Source organism: Tamandua tetradactyla, chromosome 3, assembly GCF_023851605.1.
Source record: "Tamandua tetradactyla isolate mTamTet1 chromosome 3, mTamTet1.pri, whole genome shotgun sequence".
Lineage (NCBI taxonomy): Eukaryota > Metazoa > Chordata > Mammalia > Pilosa > Myrmecophagidae > Tamandua > Tamandua tetradactyla.
This window is the reverse complement of record NC_135329.1, coordinates 102,473,693-102,498,405: the sequence shown is the minus strand read 5'-3', so window position 1 is coordinate 102,498,405 and position 24,713 is coordinate 102,473,693. Positions and strand designations below refer to the sequence as shown.

Sequence of the window (24,713 nt, the reverse complement as noted above, 5' to 3'; positions counted from 1 at the left end):
TTTAGTGGTCTCCTGCTAATTGATGAGATATGTTTTACAATAAATGTGTGCAAGCTCTACTTATAGTTTGATTTGCCTACTGTCTTGATGTCAAATAGCAGGTAATCAAAATTTTGTGTCCACCTATGCTATGTCTGTGTTATGTTACCATTATTTCATATTAATGAAGATTTCATACATGACAAGAGTTTATAGGTACATATGATTTCACTCTGTGGTTTACTCTTCATGGTGCTACCAATTATCCCTCATTTAATATCAGTCTTCTCTTCTAACTTCTGCACTATACTGAACTTTTTCACAGCCCATATGCCTTTTATTGAAAAAGTTTCTCAGATTAGAAGAATACACTGATGATTTTGCAAAATGATAAGTAGGTTATCATGGGGATGCAATTCCTGATTTGTATTAATGGAGTAGAAGCAAAAATATATAGTAATTTTGGAAAACTGCCTAAAGTATCTATAATCACTATGACTTTTGAGTTAAAAAGCCAATCTGGAAAACCCCAGACTAGTAAGTTTAGATGCTCTTGATATGAAACTGAGTACATTCAACTAATTAATTCATTGATTGGTTGGTTGATTGACTGACACACTTTTGTTACATACTTGATGTACCTGCTATGCTGGATGTTGGAGAATACAAAAATGAACTAAGACACTCCTTAAAGATCTTAGGGCACATCCATGGGGACCTTTTCAGTAAATAGCCAGGATTCACAGGATTGGACCTCAAGAGGGTAAATATTTTGGAAGTCTCTGGATTACTGGTGGTGGTTGAAGCCCTAGTAGTTGGTGGTGTGGTCCAGTAAGAAGGGAAAGAAGACCAAGAAAAGAACCTTACCCATAACACACAAGGTGTAGGAAGAAGGAGAGGAATGAAAGGATGGGACTAAGAAGATCTCAGAGTGATAGGAGAATACTTTCGGAGAATCCCAAGAGGGAGGGAGAGAGAAAGAAATTATTAAAAATGCCAAGTGCTACAGGAACTGGTTGTGAGATAAGGATCAAGCAGTATGGTGAGTATTTGTGGCTCTAATGGAGCAGTTCCACTGGAGAGTTTGCAATAGAAGCAAGGTTACGGTTGCTTTAATGGTGACTGGTAAAGAGGAATTAGAGAAAGCTTGTGGAGAGATGCCAGTTGGAATAATGTGTTAAAGTTTGGACTCCTGAATTGATTTTGTTTGTGTGGCTTAATATTTACAAATGTCTCCATGGAAAATTATATTCTGGCACAGATGTTAGTCAAATATGGCGCACACATATTATTACCTTGTCTGGGTGATTCCCAAAGCAGGCATGTTGTTTGGGTCTCTTACATTCTCTGTGCAGATCCACCTTTTCATTATGATGATGAAATAATGTCAGCAGCACTTGTTGGGGTAGTTCACTATTTCCTAATTGTGGAAATTCCTGCATCTAATGATGTTCTTGCTGATTTGAACAGCTGGCCTCCTTGGTGGTGCTCTGTTGTCCAAAGGTGAACTGGGAATCCTACATCAGTAGTAACAAATTGCTGACAGGAGTTCATGAACTCTACCATAAATTATACTGACTATAATTTGGAGATTATTTGGAGGGGATTCTGGGTCTCTGTGAGCTTTGATATTGTACTCCACTTGAAACAAATGCTACATAAGATGCCCACACCATTAGAATCAATTGATAGTGGGTCATTGTAAAAGTTGAGCCACTTCAGACATTAGTAGGTTCACATTAAGTGGGCTTACATTAGACCAAATGCAATATTCTGTGTATCTATAAGTCTCTAAACACTTTAAATTTTTCATACTAATTTCCCTGAGAGATGTGCATTAAAACAAGTGAAAGGCGAATTTCCTGAATTATATCTCCAAAAATGATTCTAATTTGCATTAAGTTTTTTGGAACAGATGTCTTTTTAGTGCTGTACCTTTGTAAAATTTCAAAGACATATTATACAAGTAAGTCTTCTGCAACTTGGTGTTCCTACCCAGTCCTAACATTAGTGAATTGCTTTTAGAACAAGCAGTGACAAGGACAAGTAGAAAACTTGTTCACTGTTTCTTATACCAGCATGTCTTTAGAATAATACAAAGGAAATAATTGCAAGATGGTATCTTAAATCCAGATTTCTAAAATTTAATTATAATCAAATATTGGTGGGCATTATTCTCTGGCACTATTTTTTCTAAATAATATTCATCACTTTTATCTATATAGTGAGCATATAGTATTTTAAAACTGTAGGAAGAGGCAAGTTTAGAGAAGAAAATTTAATTAACCCATAAAGCTATCATATATTGCCAACTTTATTTTATTTTAATCTTTTACATATATTTTCTAAATTGTGATAAAAGGGATTATGCTCTTTTAAATCCTACTTCTTTTACTTAAGATTATATTCAAGTTTCCAATTTATTATATATTCTTTACAAATATGTTTTTTAGGACTTAAATTATATTTCTTCTTATGGATATAGTATGCTTTATTTTAATTATTCCTGTATTTTTAGAAATTAATATATACCTACTTTTTTCATATTGTAATAAATGTTTTGATGAACATATGTATTTATACACATACTGTGGTAGTTAGATTCAGTTGTCAATTTGGCCTGGTGAAGGCACCTAGTTATGTTGCTGTGGACATGAGCCAATGGTACGTCAACCTCATCTGTTGCTGATTAACATCTGCATTCGGCTAGTAGGCATGCCTGCTGCAATGAATGACGTTTGATTAATTGGCTGGTGCTTAAATGAGAGAGCACAACGTAGCACAGCCTAAGCAGCTTGGCCTTCCTCATCTCAGCACTTGCAGCTCAGCCCAGGCCTTTGGAGGTACAGAAAGGAATCACCCCGGGGAAAGTTGTTGGAACCCAGAGACCTAGGCAGAAGGCTAGCAGAGATTACCCTGAGCCTTCCCATGTAAGAAAGAACCTCAGTGTAAAGTTAGCTGCCTTTCCTCTGAAGAACTAACAAAATAAATCCCCTTTTATTGAAAGCCAATCTGTCTCTGGTGTGTTGCATTCCAGCAGCTAGCAGACTAGAACACATACTCATCCATATACACACACATCTGACATTTTTTAATCATCTCTCAGATATCTGGTATATAGTTATAGCTATCTACATATACACATATGTATCTTTAACTTTTTTTTTTTTTTTTTTTTTTTTTTTTTTAAAGGAAAGACAGAGAGAAGGAAGGAAGGATAGAAGGAAGGAAGGAAGGAAGAAAGGGAAACATTTTTAAACATTTTCTTGTTTTTTATTGTATTCTGTTTCTCCGTTTTTTGTTACATGGGCTGGGGCCGGGAATCGAACCGAGGTCCTCCGGCATAGCAGGCAAGCACTTTGCCCGCTGAGCCACCGCGGCCCGCCTTTAACTTTTAATGAAATAAGTAGGTGCTATATTTTCTGAATATGTGAATGCCTGAGAATATCTTTTTGTTGCTTTGTTATATATGCAGTAGCTACTTGATTTGGAATAATACTCCTACATAAGACACCAAGATTTGTCTCTGGACATGATTTGATTGAGCTTTTGGTATGACCTAAATTTACAGAGCCAGTCAATCTGTGTCCTTGGTGGAAAACACCTTTGACTCTTTGGATGCGTGCTGCCTTTGCTTCCCTATTTTGCACCAGTGGGTGTGTGGATTGCTTTCCACCACCCGCAATTTGATGAGCCCTTTGATGTGCCTAGACCAGTCCTTTTTAATTGTTTTGATTCTGAAACTTTCCTTTAATTATGCCTTGGTTGTTGTTTATGTTCCAATTCTTGTCAAATACTCAAAAACTATAATAGAGGAACCTACATTTTCTGACCTTATGTCTATTATCTCTCTCTTCATTTTCATCTTTATTCTATATTTCTTAATTTCATTATAGATTATTAAGTTTGTCCTCTGCAGGACTCTATGTGCGTATATATACATGTGTGGGTGGGTGTGTTTTCATTGTCAGTTATGCTATTTATTATATCCAATGTGGGTATTGTAATTGTAAGGCGGACCAGCAGAATAGGATGCTCCTCGAGTTAACGATGGTAGCTTCTGTTGTCTTTGTGCCAAGTGACATGGGAAGTACTTGCTGGGCAAGGCAAGGCCCAGGACACTGACGTTTTTCATAGACAATATGTTGTAGATATTGAGCATGGACACAAAGAAATTGTTTTTTTCTAGTTGATGGTAGGCTCAGTGTATACACTGAATTCACCACACACAGAAAAGAAGAAAAGTTAGTGAGGCTTTAAGTAACTGGCCTGGGTTGGGGAATTTGATTTGTTTCCAGTTGAGATGCTGAGAAGTGGTCTTTCATCAGTTTGTCCAGTTCAATGCTAGCACATCGAAATCCAGTGCCTGCTTTTCTCTGAGGCATCATTTCATGGCAGAAAAGCCACTGCATAATAGACATCACAAAGTAGGGATCAACACCTTTCAATTCTGCTGTTGCACTTTAGGTCTCATTGATGATTTTAACTCACCCAGCTCCCTTTTTATTTCATTTTATTTTCTTCATCACTCACCTTGTTATCATTTTAAGACTAATTTTGCAGTACTTTTATCTCAACCTTTATTTTTTTAAAGGGTTCCCTGAGACCACCTCTTCCTGGATACTAATAAACATGGCAAGGCTCTTGTGCTGGTTGGAAACTGTTGTTTACCCCAGAAAAGCCATGTTCTTTAATCTCATTCAATATTGCTGGGTTGGATCTTTTGAATTAAGTTGTTTCCATGGAGATGTGACCCAGTTGTGAGTTGACCTTTTGATTAGGTGGTTTCCATGAAGATGTACCTCCACCTATTCAAGGTGGATCTTAATTTGCCTACTGGAGTCCTTTAAGTGGAAACTATTTTGGAAAGAGCAGACAGAAGTGACAGAAGAGCGGACAAGATGAGACCCAAGTGTTTGGCGATGTAGAAAATAAATGCCCCTAGGGAAGCATTTGAAACCAAAAGCCAAAGACCCCAGCTGACACCAGCCATGTTCCTTCTCAACTGACAGAGGTGTTCTGGAGCCATCGGCCTTTCTTGAGTCAAGGTATCTTTTCCTGGACACCTTAGATTAGACAGTTTTACGGCCTTGGAACTCTTAAACTTGTAATAAGTTCCCTTTATAAAAGCCATTCCATTTCTGATATATTGTATTCCAGGAGCATTAACAAATCAAAACAGCTCTTTTTAACTGCTGTCATATTTCTCTAGTAAATCATTTTCAGAGTCTGCTGAATTGAGTATAATATTTCCTTTCTTTTGTCCTACAGTACTTTTCCATGGGTTCCATATTGCATATTTTCTATTGACTCCTTCTGAAATGACCTTCACAGATGCTGAGATTGCCAACAGTGTATGGCCTTCACTTTCTGTCCATTTGGCATGTGTAGAAATCTTTTCTCTAATCTCCCCCAATATCCAGTGTCCTTTGGTCAATTTGGGGAACTTTGCTATAGTGAGGTGGAATCATGTCATAGTTTCCTTTCTGCCATTTCTTGTGAATTAGGAAACACTGGAGTCCCTGTATAGTAAAACAATGTATGCACCAGTATGCACTGCCACCAGAGGTCTTGTAGCCCCTGTGGTGACAGCATCATTTTGCTGTGGTGACAGCTCCATTCTGCAGTACTGCCCACCCTTTTGCCAGCCGGCCTCACCATCATTTGCTTGGAACTGAAATCTGCAAATGGGTGAAGAAACATGGCTCCTCCTGGAAAAATCCTATTTTTCTCCTGCAGAATGGTCTAGGAATTTCTCATTAGTTAACTTATTTCTCTGATTTAGGAGCCAGAAATAGGGAATGTGTGGGGGCATTTCCTACATTCTTTTAGGTAAGGATAAATGGTTTCATTAAACAAAAAGCATATGTAAGCTTCATGTTCTTTTTTCCAATCCATTTCTTCTTCTGATGAGGGGTGTGTGTGTGTGTGTGTGTGTGTGTGTGTGTGTGTGTTTAGAGAGAAATGTAGGGGGTAGGCTGTATCCAAATAAACAAATAACATATATTGGATGTTAGAAGGAAAGCTTCTTTAGGGAAAATTAAAGCCACAAAAGAGGGTTGGGATCCATGATCTTTGTTTCCCATTGTTAAGTGGCTTAAGATTTGTCATCATTATATTTATGAAAAATTGGATGATGTCATTTTAAATGGAAGCAGCCAGTACGGTTATTTGGCATTGCTTTTAATCCACAATCCAGTGACACCTATATTTAATGGTTGGAAAGCTGTGTTATTATTAATCTCTGCTTAACTCCCTATTCTAATATTCAGCAACTATAATCTAAGAACCATACACTTGAAAATCGTAATATTTGATAGTAGAAGAGAAAATGGGTATTATCTTCAACTTGTAAAGTCATATGCCTTTGAGAAGAAGTATATAAAACTCTATTTTGCAGGCTATACTCACTACTTGGAAGATACTATGATACATGCTTTACTTGCACAATTTTATTTGATCCTCATAACACCTCGGTAAATTAAGTATTATTTATTCCTCTGAGAAAGATGAGGAAATTCAGGCTTAGAGAGATTAAATAACTTTTCCAGGAGAAAGAGCTAGTAAATATCAAAAGCAGATTTAAACCTAAGTCTCTCTGATGCAAAGATCATATTTCTCTTTATCAATTTTATTTATACACATTCCGTATCCACACCAAACATGCACTACCCTTTCCCCCATTCCCTCATCCCCTGATAACCTCAAATCTACTTTCTGTCTGGAGATTTACTACTTCTAGACATCTCTTATAAGTGACATCATATGATGTTTGTCCTTATGTGGCTTGCTTAATTCACTGAGCATAAGGTTTTCAAGGTTCTTCCATGTTGTAGAATGTCTCAGAACTTCATTCTTTCTTAGGGCAGAAAAAATACTCCATTTTGGGTATGGACCACATTTTGCAGAGATTGTATTTTTAATCACTACACCATTCAGCTTCAACCTCTGATTAAAACTAAACAGAAGGAGCAAAATTGAAAAGGCATTGGTTTTAATCCAGTCTGCTTTCCAGGGTTTGCACATTATCTGCTCCCTGCCTCCCTCTACAATTTCATTTTAGACTGTACTCCCCAGACCCCTCAGCTCTCTAGCTTCCTTTTTGTTCCTCAAACAGCCTATCTCAGGATGTTAGCATATACTATTTCATTTTCTTGCAATGTTTTCCCCCATTTTATCTACAAGGTTGCCTCCTTCTTCTCTTCCAGGTCTTTGCTCAAATATCATTTGCTCAGAGACTCTTTGTCTGATAACTTTATCTAAAATAGCAGCCCCTCCCCCAAAATCTTTCCTATCATCTGTTTATTTCCTTCATAGCATGTAACTGATCTGACCTCAATTTGTTCACTTATTCATCTGCTTGTTTGTTGTTATGTCTCCCCCCATAGAATATAAACTCTTTGAGGGCAGCGGCTTTCTCTCTTTCAGTTATTACTGTATTAATTGAATACATTGTTTAGAACAGCACTTGACAGAGAGTAGATGTTCAAAAAATAATTGTTGAATGAGGAATGGATGAAGGACTTTGGAATGTATACACTTGTTTTCATGTGGGAACAGTACCTTTAAAAAAATTCAGCTGAACGTATTTGAGAATTAATGCCTTGGGTAATTTTAAGTGCTGTAAATCATGATTCAGCCTTGAATAGAACACATATTACAATAACCACTGACTATTGCAACCTTCCACAGACCAGGGATTTCTGCTTCTGTTTAAATATTCCCAGTGGTTGTGTTTAAGTAAATAAGTCTTCTGCGGTAACGTGACAATGTTATTTAATAAGCATAAAACTCTTTAATTATCTGCAACAGAATTATAGTGTCATGCAATCATGACATTTTTTAGTTAGACACGGATTTGGTACAGCCTCTAGTCTAGCTAAAATATTTTGAAAAGATAAAGAGGCTTCTCCAAGCCTACTTGGGCAGATGTGGACCAGAAGCTCAGGACGGGGCGCTAAATTATATCAGTTTAGCTTCTATTATGTTATTCTCCCCAACTCCTCTTATTTTAATAAATATTACTCTAGGAGTAATAGATTATATTTAGCATGGAGTCATGAGAAATCTATATTTCAGGAAGAAAAATGCCATTATTAATCAAAGCACCCAGTTTATTTCAAATCCATAAGAAATGATAAATCTTTTATGGATGCCTTAAAATTGAAATCACTGCATATTATTCCATCTGAGGCCACTGAAATGCACAAGTAGGGGCCTGTAAGCTAGATCTTCAAATAGAAGGGGTAAGAAGTATCAGATTCAGAATGAAACAATATTATCAAATTTTACACGTCATACTTTGCTCCACAGTTAGCAGTTGAACGTCTATTGCATAAGAATCTCACATTCAGAAATCACAAATTAAAAAATCAGATTTAATAATCCTTGGCTTTTTCTGAACAATTGCTCGTAACAAAGGAAGTCCTCATTTCTCAGAAACATTTCCAGAAAATATAGATTGCCTTAAAAAAAATCAATGTACATACCCATTTCTAAAACATAGGATATACCTATCCTTTCACATCTTAGAATCCAAAGATTTATTTTCTAAGAATAAAAAAAGAAAAAGAAAAAAAAACAGACACTAAAAACAAATACATTGCTTAGCTTGCATAAGAAGAAAAAGAAAAATGGGCCTGTCCTTTATCAATGCATGCTATATGCAAATAAATGTGGGCAAGGCATTTATAAAACAGTCCATAGTGCTTACTCTATAAGGCATTCCATATTGTTTAGTCTTTTGGCTACAACGTGACTCTCCTAAGACCAGTGAAATGAAGACCCATTTTGCCTACTTTATTCTTATTCTTAAGTCAGCGGCACAGGGACTCGCTCATTTTCACACGGTAGAACACAGATCGCATGTAGATAATTATGAAATCTCGGTTTTATTTCCATGAATAGGAGAATTTCTATGCTGACTCTGTAAAATTTGTTTTCTTCAGTGCTTTGTTTATAGAATGAGCTCAGGATGTGGGAAAGTATCACTCATCCCCAAATGATGGCCCATGTAAGTCATAGAAGCATAAGACTCCGAGAGCTGGAAGGGGCCTAAGGAATTATCTTGTTGGAAACCTTCCTTGTAAAGATAAGGGCAGAGGCCAAGGAGACCGGTGCCTATTGTAAGGATATTTTATTTGTCTTTGTGTGTCTGTATGTGCAGGAATACATGGACTCCAATAAATACATCGAGCATCTGCTAACTCAACTTGAGGAGCAACACAGAAGTCTCTGGAGGTGAGTTAAAAACATATGCTTATCTATTTCCTCAGCTATGGACTCCGTGGCATCTCTCTTGATCATGGAAGCAGGGTGTTGAGAAAGACCTCTTTTTCCATTGGGTGCAAAAAGCACTTTGGTGTGCAGGAATTACCTGGGACAAGTGAGAGAATGCTGTTCCTTTAATTAAAGTAAATCTATGGAGCCAAAAGTCATCCTTCAGTCAAGGACATGCTCAGAGCTAGTATGATGGTAGAAATCATGAAACATGTCAAGGTCTAAGGAAGTAAAGTAATTTGCCCAAGGTCACCTAGCTAGCTTGTGGCCTTGCCTGGTCAAGGATTATTTAATTATCCTTCTAATTAAAATGTGGAACATTTTTGCTTAAATTTTCTGATTTTCTTCATATTGAAGGGGAATATTTTATGATTGCTGTTGTGTAGTTCTCCAGTGATTAGTTTTTATTCTACAAAAGGGTACTTTGGTGAATTCTACATAAGGAAAAACATGTGGGAACATTTGTGCAACTAAATTAGAAAAGAGGTCAATATCACAGAAGTCATATTCCTAAGACATTCACCCATTCCCTGGGGCCTTTTGGGAACTGATACTAGTAGAGATGATTGTGATATCATTATAAAGACATTTAGAAGTCCCTGTAGTCCTGCCATTCATAGATGCTGCTGTGGAATGTGAAATCCTCTTTCTAAATTCCTGTATCGTCTGCTGTCTGCAATAAATATACTAGTGCTTAGTTATATGATGTCTCAAATTGTACTTGTTTCAAATAATTAGCTTTGTCTCCACAAGAGTCAGAAAACCCTTATAGTCCTTTCTTTTGTGTCTCCTTATAGAATTGAGGAAGTGCATTCTGTACACAGAGGTGGTGGGTAAATATTTACTAACTCTGTGGCTCTCTTGCCAACTCTTATTCAAACCCGTCACCGTTGGTCTCTGTGCTAGGCTGAGCTGTTCCTTCTTCTCGCACTATTTTAATGAATTCCATTAACCTTGAAACTCACCTTCCCTGGGGAATCCTAGTTCTTGAGTTATTTGCCAGATATTTTCCTTATTGCCAGATCTTGTGTTATTTTTTTCGTACTAGAGAACAGATCTCTGGTTATAGTTGTAAAAAATATCCCTTTATTTCTAAACATAGATAAACTGCTGAAAGAATTCAACCAAAGGGTTTAACTGTTATAAGTCTTTTTGCCACTCACAGACATAATAGTTAATTTTATATACTTTATGAAATATTTACTATATTGGTTTGGGGAGCTGTAACCTGGCTCTGATGTTTTATTTTTGAATACAGTTATATTAATGAAATCAAAAACAATGAATGTATGGTTGTGTGACAATATAGTTCCATGGATAGACTGGAAAGTGTATTTTAAAAATTATTTAACTGAATTGACATTTTCTTTCAATTATTTGCATAGAATATTTGATGTCTTCCCCATTTTTCATGGGAAAAATACACAAAAAATGATGAATATTAGCTGCTGAAAAAATAGAGTTTAATTTTGTCAGTAAGTGTATCTTATTTTCATCACTGAGGAGAAATAACAGTGTCACAAGATCTGTGAACCAAAAAAAAAAAAAAAACCCGCATGGAAAAGGCTTTTATTTTTTCCTTGCTTTCTGTGGTAGCTAATAAAAACCTTTGGTCTTCTTATATATAATTAAATTAAAATCCCATTTCAGGCACAGACTTTAACCTAACATAAAATAAGAGCTCAGAATTTTGTGTGCAATCACTTCCATTTTCCTTCAGAACTGAAATTATTGCTGTCGAAGAAGTACAGTCTTATATTTTGTGTCAGATCACCTCATAAAAAGGCTCAATTTGAATAAAAATAGAGGGCAATAATCACATTTGAATAGTCAGAATAACTACTGATGAGAAAATGGAAATGGGTAGTACTGAAAAGAAAATGAAAACCAATAATAGCAGATTTATATATTATTTATTAAATCTTGAAATTACGTTTGATTGTATTTTGCAAACAGATCCTGATGTGACTGACTTAAAATGATAGGCTTTATGATAGTTATTACAATATCACAGCTACAACTATAGCCAACTTGTGTTTGGTGAAGGATATGTGAGTGACAGTGAGCAGTGTGGGAAATCCTGTCTGGCTTTGATTAGATTTTTTAAATGCTTTATTCATGAGTTAGCACAGAGTCTATGATGTGCAAAGGATCATGGGACTAGCATGTCATGTACACAAGCACGACTGAATTGTAAGTTAAACAAATGTTCCCATAAATCACTATAGACTCCTTCTCTGATTTTATTATGCCTTTGATTTGTGGCTGCTACGCTTTTCATGGAGTGGGCTACTCATCATTCCTGCTGATATCAACTGATGGCCTTCCATTTGTACTTGAACTTATAACTTAAAAAACATACACATTCTGAATATGTAGATCTTCTAACAATAACTGTGGTGGTCAGCATTAATTTATGGCGACCACTTTTGATGACTGATCAAAAGCATGGTGGTTACAAGTCAGGTATCTCATTGCCCCTTGTTAAATAATAACAGAACTGGAAAAATGGTAGAGGATTGAGTGTAAGGATTAAAGAAAATATTTCTAATTTTTATAGAGTAGGCTACAGGTCCTTAATAGATTTTAGTCATTTCTCATAGCATAACCATCTGCTGTGACACAAAAATATATTGTGATCACTCTCTCAAGACAACTGGTTATTTGGGGGTCATGTTCAGTATTCTACTGAAATAGACCTATAATCTATCTCTGGACTTTTAAATTGCAAAGGAATTAGTGGAGTTCAAATATAGCTGCCTGGAAATGAGCAGTCATTTAGCTCAGCTCTCCTTTTTGACACCAACAAATCCTTTTTAAAGAAGAAAACTTGTGTGAATTCATCTTAAGAAAGGGTGGAGTCATAATTCAGAACTTGAGTACAAGACTGGGTGGGTTTCATTTGCTCTGCATCTCCTTACTTGATGCTTAAAAATACGCACACCCCGTGACGACTCGTATACTAATTGACATTGAAACATGAGCATTTTAAATTTTCTGCTTGTTTATTTGTTTTCATTTGGAAAGTTAGGATTAGTAGAAAAGGTTTTTTTTTTGTACTTGGTATTTTTTATATCATCTGTTACTATTTCTAATTTGGGTAAATATATCTGTGGCTGACAAGGAACTTGTAAGGAAGCAACTGCTGAGAATGTCTTTTCTCTAACATTTGATAGAGACTTTATCCATTTGTAGTCTCAAATTAAGAGTTTAAAACAAACATAAGCAGTTGGAAAATCCAAACTGAATTCATGAATACTTATGGGATTGAAATTGCTCTTTCATATCACATATGTGAAATTATGAATGAAGATGGTAAACATTATAATATGGTAATAATCGAAAGTGGGCTGGACTGGCTGCTGAGCATTTGGATTCTCATTCTGACCAGCCCAAACTGGCTATTGTACAGCATCTCTGAGCCTAAATTTTTTTTTTTTAACCTGGGCAGGCACCAGGAATCGAACCCAGGTCTTCAGCATGGCAGGCGAGAACTCTGTCACTAAGCCACCAATTCCTGCCCTCTGAGCCTGAATTTTATTATCTGCAAAAAGAGAGTATCAAAATATTTAGGACTACTGAGCACTGAGATTCTGTGAAGCACAGAATGTCTAGAATATTATATTGCATTTATAGAACATGTTCAGACATGGAAAATTTTATTTTTTTCTGTAATGTTAAAACTCTGCAATGATACAGCTATATAATACATCACAGAAAGCTTCAAAGTGTGCACGAGTAGAAATTACTAATAGAACAGAAATACATAGGCTTGCTGCTAGTAGCTCAACCAGATTTTTGTGGCTCAAACTGAAGATGGTGCTATCAAAAGCCTGTGAGCCAAAACAGGATAAGTAGGTCTGCACAGCCAAAATCAAATGACAAGATTGGGTAAATATAATACGGGCTTCTAACCCACAGATTCTAGATCACCAAAATCCAATTTGAACAATCTATATCTAGACCAGACTTTCTTAACTGAGACAGTATTGACTTCAGGGCCAGATAATTCTTTGCTGTGCAGGACTGTCCTGTACATTGCAGGATATTTAACATCATTTCTGGCCTCAATTTATTAGATTCCAGGAGCAGCTCCCACTTATGATAACCGAAAAAGATCTCCAGACATTTTCCAAATATTCCCAGGGTGAGGTGGGGGGTGCAAAGGGCCAGAGAACCTCTGATCTAAATAAATAATCTACACAAATATATTCTAAGAAACAGTAGATCCCTGTATCACCATGTTATAGATGTTGGGATGAAAAATATGTGCTCTGTGGGAAATACTAGGTACAACTGAGTTTTAAATGTTTTCTTAAATTGCACACTTGTCACAGCCATTAATATTGCTAGTTTGTGCTATCCATAGGAAAATATACAGTTTAAAATATAAGTTTGACTTTTACCAAAAGAAATTCCAAACCTTTTCTTTCTTGGACCATCCATTCTGACTAAGGTTTTAAGGAACATCTATATAGTTGATATCCCAAAATACAAGAAAATTACTTGCTCCAATTTTTTAGTTCTACTTCACTGGTTCTGAGCAGCCAATTTAGGGAAAGACCATCCAGCAATGTGAGAGGACTGGGTTGCTGGGAAACCAGGTATGTGTGTAAAAGGCAATTCCACGGTCTTCCCCGTTTTCTTAAAAGGCAGCCCGAGTCTCAATACTGGATTCCAAGAATCGGTAGAACTATTGATTGTCAGCTATGTTTGCCCTTGTAAAGCTCTTAGCTCCTGTTTCCCCAAGGGAAGAGGTGGTTTTCTACATCATCAGGGAAAAGTAAGCACTTACTTGAAAAGGAGGTATGTATCCTCGGTTGGAAGAAGATCCCTTAAGACCCATCCCTTCTTGCAATAAAATGATGGTTTTAATTTATCCAAAATTCTTTAAAATAGATTTTCACTTTTGTTTTCTGGCTTGCATGTGACTCTTACTTTAAGGAAAGGAATAGGGAAAAACAACCTGGCAAAAGCATCGCTCTCATTCTTATCATGATTCAAAATATCACCTAGCTTAGTACAGTGAACATGGAAATAAAATGATCCCTATTCCAAATACTCATTCTCGTTCTTCATAATTTCAGTAAATATATACATTTTGGGGTGGCGATCATTGACACCCATGCTTAAAGTTCCTTCCAGCTCTAAATCTAAATTTCTATAAAGAGGGAGAGGGGAGAATGGGGGGGGGGGGTTGGGGAGGGGAGAGAGAAAGAGAGAGAGAGACTGTGTATGTAAGAGTGATATTAAAATTGCTACCTGCTTACTGGGATGCCACATGCCATTCTATCCCTGGGAAAAGAAACTTATCTAATGTGCTATCTAGGTACTATCTCACAGTTGTAACATAGAGGTAAGAGACTCATGGACGTACAACCCGGGTGAGAAATGTCCAGGCCCCTTGAAGATTTATCTTCTATGTATCTTGGACCTTAGAACTGCATTATCCAGGCGTCTTAAGAATGAGTGCATCTCTGTCTTCGTGGGGTTAATTTATGCAGACTAAGGAGGTGCCAAGTATTAAATAGGTTGCCTTCACTTTAATCTTAGACTTCTGCTGGGAGATCTTAATTGGCAACAAGTGAAATTGCTCTGCATGAATTCTTAATGGTGGGCTCTGAATAAAATAAAAACTGTGAATTGTTTTTAAAATCCCTTCAAGGGTAAAAAGAGGCTATCTCTGGGGAATTAAACATACAGCAAACAAAGAGAGCACTTGGTACTCCTTAATAACAATAAAAACTCTGAGGGCTAAACCTCATGCTATGTCAGTGCCATCGCAGCACATGGTTTCTGCGCTCTCACTCTGCTGAGGTCAAAGAAGACCAAGCTTTACATTATATACACCTCCTCTCAACCCTTGGGCTGAGTTTCTAAATCACAGCTATATCCTTCTGCAAGTGCAAACACAGGGGCAACCCTTGAAACCCATCAATGTCACTCCTCAATTACCCAGCAGGGGTTGTTTCAGAGATGCCACAACCCCAGACCCCTGCCAAGATAAGAGTCTTGTGCCTGAGCCCTGCCCTCTGCCTAGCAAAAGAGAGCTAAATTAGGGCTCTGGAAATCTGGTATTGCCACATGCTTCAATGGCCATGTCATCCCTGGGCAGTGGTGGGGAGAGCTATGGGCTGCACTGTAACCCCAAATGGCACTTATTATAGACGGGTGGTGATGCTTTAGAGGAGCATCTGCCCACGCCTGCTGATTAAGTCAAATCACTGTCTTTAAAATGATGTTTAAATGACTAAGCCCAGAAAGGTATCTGGATTGATGGAACCAGAAGGTCACCCAGGTTCATGTTGGACCTTGCACCTTAGGGATGGATCAACATTACAGTTTCCTTAAGTTACCTGCATGTGATCTGCATGTACATCGTGGGGCTAGGAGATGCCAGAAGGTCAGAGTGGAACGTTATACTAACTATGTTTAAAGACATGATGCCCTATTGTCTGTCCAATCTGCCCACTCTTCTTTTTGTAAATTAGAGGGTCAGGCTAATCCATCAGAGAACATGTATTTAGGCTCTAACATAATAAATGCATAGATTGTTTAAAGTCTTGTAGGTTTTGTCCCCTTCTCTTCATGCCAAGCCATGTCTGCCTGAAAAATTTATGTACATCTATCAAGACTGTGCCCCTGGGGATGGCGAGGTGTATCTGTGAAATGCAGTTTAGGAGACTGTTTCCCATGAAGTTCAAAGAAGGTTTTGCAGAGAAGGTGGTGTTTCGACCTGAGTCCTGAACAGGAGCAGATTTGGTGGAGTCAGGGGGAAATGTAGGCCGCTATGGAATTTGAATAGCCTTTAAAAGACTTTTGGCTATAACTGTACAAAGGACAATGTGAAATCCAGCTCCAGAAGTATTTATGTTATTTAATAAATCAAGTATAGATAGGCATTGCATTAACTTACAGAGATATAAAATTATCCTGGATGGGAGCTGGATAAATAGCCCCACTTTAAAATGGATTTTCTACAACTACAGGGAGCTTGAACTGATTAATGCTGCACAAGTAGGTCCACAGATGAGTTTGAAAATAATTCCATTCTAGTTTAAACAGGTTTATGCTTTTCAAAAAATTCCCCCAAAATACCAAATAGTCTACATCAATAGGATTTGGGGGCACCCCGAGAAATTTACCACTATTTGATCTGAAAACATTTGACTAAAACGTTTGTGTTATTTTTAGACCCATGCTTATCTTAATATGAAGGCCAGGGACCTAGCATTATTTATTTGAAATTAAAATAAAGAGCCTCAAGCAAATGTCATTTTGTAGGTTTATTTGGAGTAATAAAGATCACAAATATCCCCTACTAAGTTGAAAGAAGAAAAACTCCAAAAGGCAACAGTATAAATGATCTTCTTGACATAAATGCATGTATTAAGGATGAAGTGCCTTATTTCCGTAAGGAGAAATGAAATGGATAATTTACCATGGCCTTATATTTAATTTTAATTTTAAGGGGAAAACTTCACTAACTCATTAAGTGCAAAAGCACACTTAAATGAGTTTTTAAAAAGGATTGTATGATATAACTCTCCATTTCTATATTGGTGACTCTGGAGTTACAAGGAGTACTTTTTTGCTTATCCCCAATCTTTTTGAGCCTCTGTATTCAGAGGCCTGGAAGGGAGTTTAGTCCCCGCTGAGGGAGAGGGGTTTCAACCTCTGAAACACAAAACACATTTTTTTTCTTCAGAGGTTTTGACTGTGGCACAATGTGCAGTTTTGTATTAAAGCTACACCTCAGACATAATCCAACAAAGAGCTGAAGGTGGGAGGCATCCTAGAATCAAGGAATCAGGAGTAAGTTGATGGGACTGCAAAGTAGGAAGCAGTATCACACTCTAGATACCCGAGCAGAGGAAACTTCTAAGCATGCAAACCTCCTCCAGAAGGTTGGTTGAGGTTGGCAGCATGAGGCTTGTTTGGGGACCCAGAAGACCTTAGAAGGTTGCTTTATAGGGATCTGGAACTATTTGTGGTTCAGGGTTTGCCCTGTACTGATTAAATATTGTTTCTGCATTCTCTGTTGAGATACCCCTAGATTTTCACTAGATGAAGCAGCCTGCCTGAGACAGAAAGTTACGGCCACTGCATCTCTCAACTCTGCATAGCCACCTTAATCACTTCGACCCCAGGGCTGCTCCCAGTTTGCATCTCCCACCCTCCTGATTTTATCTGGGTACCACCTCTGTGAGACTTTCCACATAATACTCCAACACCCAACAGCACCTATGTTGGTTTGAAAGGATATATGGGCCCTAGAAAAGCCATGTTTTAATCAAAATCCCATTTCATAAAGGCAGAATAAACCCTATTCAATACTGTGTGTTTGAAACTGTAATCAGATCATCTCCCTGGAGATGTGTTTTAATCGAGAGTGGTTGTTAAACTGGATTAGGTGACAACATGTCTCCACCCATTTGGGTGGGTCTTGATAAGTTTTTGGAGTCCTATAAAAGAGGAAACATTTTGGAGAATGAAAGAGATTCGGAGAGAGCAGAGAATGCTGTAGCACCATGAAGCAGAGTCCATCTGCCAGTGCTTTGGAGATGAAGATGGAAAACGCCTCCTGGGGAGCTTCATGAAACAGGAAGCCAGGAGAGAAAAATAGCAGATGACACCGTGCCCTCCAAGTGCCCTTCCAGCCGAGGTTGAAACCATGACTGTGTTCAGCATGTGCTTTCTCGGATGAGAGAGAAACCCTGAACTTCATCGGCCTTCTTGAAACAAGGTATCTTTCCCTGGATGCCTTTGATTGGACATTTCTATAGACTCGTTTTAATTGGGACATTTTCTCGGCCTTAGAATTGTAAACTAGCAACTCATTAAATTCTCCTTTTTAAAAGTTGTTCTGTTTCTGGTATTTTGCATTCCAGCAGCTAGCAAACTAGAACAGTGCCTGTTTCCTTACCCCATGATCGCTAAGTCCTATCCTAAACGTGTTCCAAACTCCTTCATAGAGCCTTACTTTCTAATTGTCTCATGAGGGTGGATCTTGTACCCCTAGATTATTAGTCAGGTTTCTCCAGGTGCATGGAACTGATAGAATAATAATAATATCATGAGATTTATTATAGGAATTGGCTGGCATGACCATGGGGGATTTGCAAGTCTGAATTCCAATTCATTAGATTAGGTGGCAAGTTAAGAACGCCAGTGAATTTTTGTGAATTCCCCAGGAGAAGTCGACTGGCCAAAGTAGAGATAAAAATTCTTTCTGACTGCTGAAATCCTGAATTCTCCCTTTAAGACCTCCAACCGATTGGGTGAAGAAACTCCTCTCACTGCTGAAGACAATCTCCTCTGTTGATTATAGATGTAATCAGCTATAGGTGAAGTCCATTGCTAATGATTTAAATCCATGAAATATCCCCATGGTAACAATTAGGACAGTGCTTGCTTGGCCAAACAACTGGACACCATAATTCAGCACGTGAACTTAACCAGCACAACCAGTAAGACCAAGCCTTCTCATCCCTCCTATCCTAACTAGTGCTTAGAATAAAACACAGTCTGGAATGCATAGACATATTGTTATACCTAAGTGATTTCTCTCGTGCTTAGCATATTATAGGCACTCGAAATAGTTTCCATTGAAGGAAATGGAGTCATTGAAGGGATTGATGAATCCAGAAGAGAGAATACTTTGGGCTCACATATTAATTCCAGATAAACCATCTTTATTTGTAAGACCATGTATGGAAAAAAGGCAAATAAATGCAAAGTCATGTATTTCAGTGTTGTGTAAATGCTAAAGTTACCCGGGTATATAACTTAAAGATAGTTCCTATTAGAAAATCAAAGATTGGGACATTTAGTGAAGACATGAACATATTATCAGTGATATATGAGGCCAGTGGGAATGCTTGCTTCACCACAGACTTTTATTTCACACTTCCTTCTAAATTCAATCATGAGGGGTGGGAAACGGTGGCCCGGTGGCAGAATTCTCACCTGCCGTGCCAGAGACCCGAGTTTGATTCCTGGAGCTTGCTCATGCCCCCCCCCCCCCCAAATTCAATCATGAGGTAATGAGTTTTAAGGCATGTCATTTCTGCATGTTGGGTCCTCGGACTTTGCCCAACAGGCTCTGACATATAGCAGTGATAGGCAAATGTACAGTTCTCTCCCGTAATTCCTTTCTATTGATTTACCAACTGTGATCTTGAGTTTCAAACAACTTTATCATAGAAGCAACAAAAAGAATATGTTATAATTTTGAAAGGATACAGTTAAGAAGGATTATCATAGGTTAAAAAAAAGACTATAAAATTAAATGTACTTTATTTTTTTTACTTTGGATAAAGTGAGTTAGAGAACAGTTGTATACCCACATATCAAGTTACTTTTACAAACAGAACCAGGGCTTAACCTGAAGGGCTAGAAAGGGATACTTAAAAAGACTGCCTTGAGAATTTTGGCAAGACGGCTATACACCTGAAGTGAGAGAGAAGCTCAGCATAGATAATGATGAGACAGGTAGCCAAATGGAGGGTGAGTTTTAAAAAAATTGGTGACAGGGAAAGAATGGAAAAAAATAAGATGAAGAAGAGAGAGAGAACAGTCATAGCTGAAAGTAAGTTTCCATTATTCTACCAGCTAGCTCCTTTAGAGGACCTACTTATGAACAAGGGGCACCTTTTTCTCTTCGTCCTCTAAAATATTAGTGATTTGTCATATGCATGCCTCTCTGATGTACACTCTAGTCCATCTGGGGCTGGTATTCGATGGCACACCAGTATAATGAAGGGCTCAGTTCTGACTGGTGACTGTGCCTGACTTGCTAAGTTTTAAAAATGTCATTCCTCATTTGTTCTTGGCACAGTGGAGTTAAAACTTGGTTCTGCCACTTATAAACTGTGTGGTCCTGGGAAAGTCATTTAGGCATTCTGGACCTTGATTTCCCATTGGTAATAAGAAAGGATCGGATTAAATGATTTCAGCAGCCCCTACTTTAGAGTTAATCTAAAATGCTTACCAATCATGTCAGTAGGCAAGTTGAAGGCTTGAGTGACGAAGATAGAAGAGAAATATGTAGAAATATCGAGAGAGGGACGTGGCAGTTTTCCTATTTGGAAGGAGGCACAACTAATTATTTTTATGAACCTATTTTCTTAATTTAAGCTTTCACTCTTGGGTTGTCTCTTGGCACCGAATCTTCCAGAGGTAATAAAACAGCATGTTGGCAGACCCAGGGCACCAGAGCAGACCTGGAGTCTGTGACCACTTTCAAAAGGTTTTCCAGGAAATCGTTCTGTTGAATAATGTTTAAGTTTCCACAGAAGCTATGGGCCCAGCATGGTGCAAAAAAAAACCCAATTGCACAATATTAATAAAAAAAAGTAATTCTAGGGTTATGGTCCCTATTAAGGGAAACTACATTGTCTGATAATGGCACTTCAGCATCCCCTGGAGACTCACAGACTCACTGGCTAATTGAAAGCCATAATGTGTATTTACCTGGATTTACTCAGTTTTATTGTCTAATTAATTTTTTCTATTTCTCTGCTTTTGAAATAGAAATATGAATGGAGTTAGTTACAAAAGCCACTCTGAAAGAGAAAATATTTGCTGTCACAACTGAGCAAAAGTGCTTACAGTTGGGCAGACACAGAATTTAGCCTTTGGGACCATTTGCCAACAAGATAATATAATTTAAAATGCAGTAAATTTTTCACCTATCCAAAAATGTCTTTTCCATTGGACAGCCTGAAATTCCTCTACTTGGAATCAAGGAAATTGGGTGCCCAGGAATTCACCCCTGAAATCTCCACTTGCCACCTAAGGAGCATTCTAGCATCACTCTCAGTTCCTTGTAATATCTTATAAAGGATTAGTTTGCCAGATTAGCTTCTGAGTCTTTTTGGCAAAACCAAGCATGCTTAGCATGGAAGAAAGAAAGGTGCATTAGAAATGTTATAGGACAAATTTAAATATTTCCATTTCTAGCCACAACATGTCTCTACCATCCTGACCTCTTTTTTATTCAGTATTCCTACACATGCATCCTCTCTCAAGCCAGACTCTCCTCAGTATCCCATTGTATCCCATCCCATGTTATCCTTCTATCCACTTCAAAGGGACAAGCCCTACCCATCCTTCAAGCTATAACCTAACTCCTTCTACTCTCCACAGCTCCTCACACTAATTCCTCAGGCCCTTTGGACTGTTTTTTTTTATTTTTTAATTGAACTTCAGACTCTTTCACACATGCGCACATGATGATGTGCATCAGGTAAAAATTCCAAAATTGCTTCATGTGCCTTAATTTTGATTCTATTAATATTGTCAGCACCTGGTCTTACACTTCTGTTAGATATCAAGTGGCGACGAGCATTGGATTGAGCACAAGAGGTGAGTTCATATAACATGTATTGATTGATTTTCTTCAACAGGAAAATTAAAAGTTCTATGTGGTTCTCTTGCTAGTTAGACTGCATTAAGAGAATTTATTTGAGATGCCACTTAATGACCGTACCGGCCAGGAAGTGTACTGAAGCCCAGTGATTACAGTGGTACAGATGTGCAGAACATGGAATTAACCATGATGTGAGGAATCGGAGATGTGTAGTTGGACAAATAGAAGACTAAGAGAGAGGCCTGATAAATGTTTTAAAATTGTGCTGAGTTGTGTCAGGAAGAAGGGACTGAGAGTATTCTGGGATATTCATGAGGACAGAACCAGGGAAGCAAATGTCTTGAGTTAGAACTTGACAGATTGTAACTCAGCACTAGTAAGGAACGTTCTAACACGTATTACCATCTAACATTGGAGGAAAGTGTTCTTGAGATAATGGGTTCTGTACATCAGAGGGTGTCACAGCCAAAGCTGGGTGACCGTCTTTCCGAACTAGTATAGAGCTGTTTCTACTACATTGGATAGGCACAGCCAGACGCCCTGCAAACTGGATTATTCAACATCTGGCTTTTACCCTCTGGCCCTAATTCAGTAGCTTTACTTACACTGTCAACCCCTCCTCTGCATCCCACCCCTTTTAAATATTTGAAGGCAGTTTTTAATGTTTATCCTCAGTCTTCACTTTTTCTAGGGAAGCAAAGCAGGTTTTCTCTGGTGCTCCTCATAGAACTTATTTTTCAGACCCCCAGTTAATCATAGCCACCCTCTACTAGACATATTCTAGTTTATCAGTTTTCCTCTCAATATGTGGGGGTCCAACATAAAAATAATATGTTGTATTATGACCAGATTGCAAGTCCAGTGTTAGTCATCCTTTGAGAGAAGGCTGTTATTATAACTTTATGCTTTTTCCCCTTGGTGGTACTAATTGTTAATAACCTTTAGGCAAAATAGCTAGAATTCCAGCATTGCATCATGCATATCCAATTACTCTCTTGTGAACTCAAAGAATATAAATCATTATTTCAGGAAAGGGTAAAGAGTGTTTTAAATTTAGAAAATCCATTCTTCTTTTCTCCAACATGCCTTTAATCTGTTTTATTATTTTTTTTTGTTTTTGTGAAATAGCCAGGACCTGTTTCAGATGCTCTTTTTTCCAATGCCAAGACTTTATTTATGGTTAAGAGGTCATAGTAGAATTAATAATTACAAGTAAATTAGATCATTCCTGACCTTGGTAGACTTTTAGTAGGCAATAACTCTGGCCTTCAGAAGGAAGAAAGGGGTGAGTTTCAGATCATCACTGAAATAAGCAATTATTAATTTAACATTTAAAATTCCAGTGTTCAGAAATATGGGGGGAGGATAATTCTAGAAAGAAAAAACAAAGCTCTTGAGAAAATATTTATCTAGAGCACAACCAAAGTGAATGGAACTTGTAGATGACTGGGCATTGTAGGCATTTGCCATGGTGTATGTTTAGATTTTTCCCATTTCCGCCATATCATGATAGTGGTGTCAAAAAAGATGTCATTTTTTAAAAAGATAAGCTGTGCTTTAAGTTTCAGATCATTTAATTTGGAAATCCATTTCCACTGCTCCTTTTTTGTGTGCTCTGCATCTTGTCCCCCACCCTACCCCCAGTCCCTGAGAAGTTTCTTTCTGGCCCATTTACTACATTAGCACAAGAGTTTATATTTCTGGCTCAGTGATAAACCATTATTATACTATGTAAGTTCCATTCTCAGGCATTTAAAAAGTGCAACCATTATCTTCCTTCACATAATTTTAAAGTTAACATTTGAAAATCACTTTCAACTTTGGATAACAGCTGAAAAATGCCTATGTAGAGTTTGCATCCATCTTTGTCACTTTGGTGAAGATTTTGCAATAAATACAGTGTGGATTATTTTTCCTGTCAGATGGCTGCTAGACACCAGAGTAAATTAGTTAGCTTGGACCACTGTCAGATGGGGATGTCCTGATGTTGTCACACAGAGGCATGAGCTGAGCTTCAGATGAAAGGCAAGAACTGATTTAGTAGTCAGCAGCAAATAATCTAAGTGGTCAGTTAAGGTCCCTCGAAGAAGTTGTTTTGGAAACTGGATAGGTGCATATATAATAGACGGCCGCTGAAACCACTGAGCTCACTAGATCTTTTTTCTTAGGGAACCTGCAATTAGGCTCATTTTCTGTAATGGGTTGCTAAAGGGGATTTTCTAGGTATAGAGGTTATTTAAAGGCACGCTATCATGCAGTGAGAAGAGATTTTTTTTTTTATTTGCTTGAATGGTTTTTTGCATAAGTTGGTGTAAAAACCACAAAAAGTTCAGAGGTTCAGAATGTCTGAAAGTTTTCTGGATTCTCATCTGTGTGAAACAGAGAAGTGTGGATTCATCCTTTTGAAAACTTCCTCATGGGATTTGAAAGATTTGTTTCTTCATGTTAAGTTAGAATGTGGAAATGTTTGGAAACAAGAAACTGTAGATATAGTTGTCTTGGTTCATATATAGTCAGAGGTTGTTCCTTGAATGTTCTCCCTCTACTCCCAAACTCAGAAACCTAGTAGTTTCTCATGGTATCTGAAGTACACTGTTTGGAGTTGTTCAAAAACGGAAGCAGATGGCCATGGAGCCTAGTGGCCATCAGCCATCTCTGACGTTGCATGAGTATTGGCAGCTTGGGGACTCTTTGATGTCAACTTCAGACATTCATAGCATATCTCAAACATACTATTTTTTCCTATTAAATGTGATAGGCCTGTCATTAATTTATATAAGCCATGTAAAAACTATTTATATTTCTAATGTCTCCCACCTCTTATTGGGTAATGAGTTCCTTAAACTTAATTTTCTACTTTGTGGAGTATGGCTTCCTTTTATTTGTTCTAAACTCATACCAGCTTCATGTGGTGACCTCTAAATTAGACATTTTAGGATTCAGTGACTAATTCCACATTTGCTCTGTTCATGTTAGTTGCAATTACATAGACTTCACTCTCTTTGCTTCTGACAGAGTACTCACAGCAAAATCACAAGTGTAGTCTCAGATTAGTTTGTTTGTTTTCTTGATTCTCTTATCA

At 37.7% G+C, this 24,713-nt stretch overlaps 1 protein-coding gene across 11 annotated transcripts in view; it reads left to right on the top strand.

Annotated features, from left to right (window-relative positions):
- The window catches only part of NCKAP5 (NCK associated protein 5), a 1,072,936-nt gene that overhangs the window by 343,449 nt on the left and 704,774 nt on the right, over window positions 1–24,713 (top strand). For all 11 annotated transcript variants that reach the window (XR_013172672.1, XM_077153602.1, XM_077153594.1 and 8 more), the window contains one exon: window positions 9,146–9,219. Coding sequence is in view for 9 of the 11 variants with exons in the window: in XM_077153602.1 (XP_077009717.1) it covers window positions 9,146–9,219 (74 nt within the window). In the remaining 2 variants the exon portion in view is untranslated. Of the gene's footprint in view, window positions 1–9,145; window positions 9,220–24,713 lie in introns of those variants that run through there.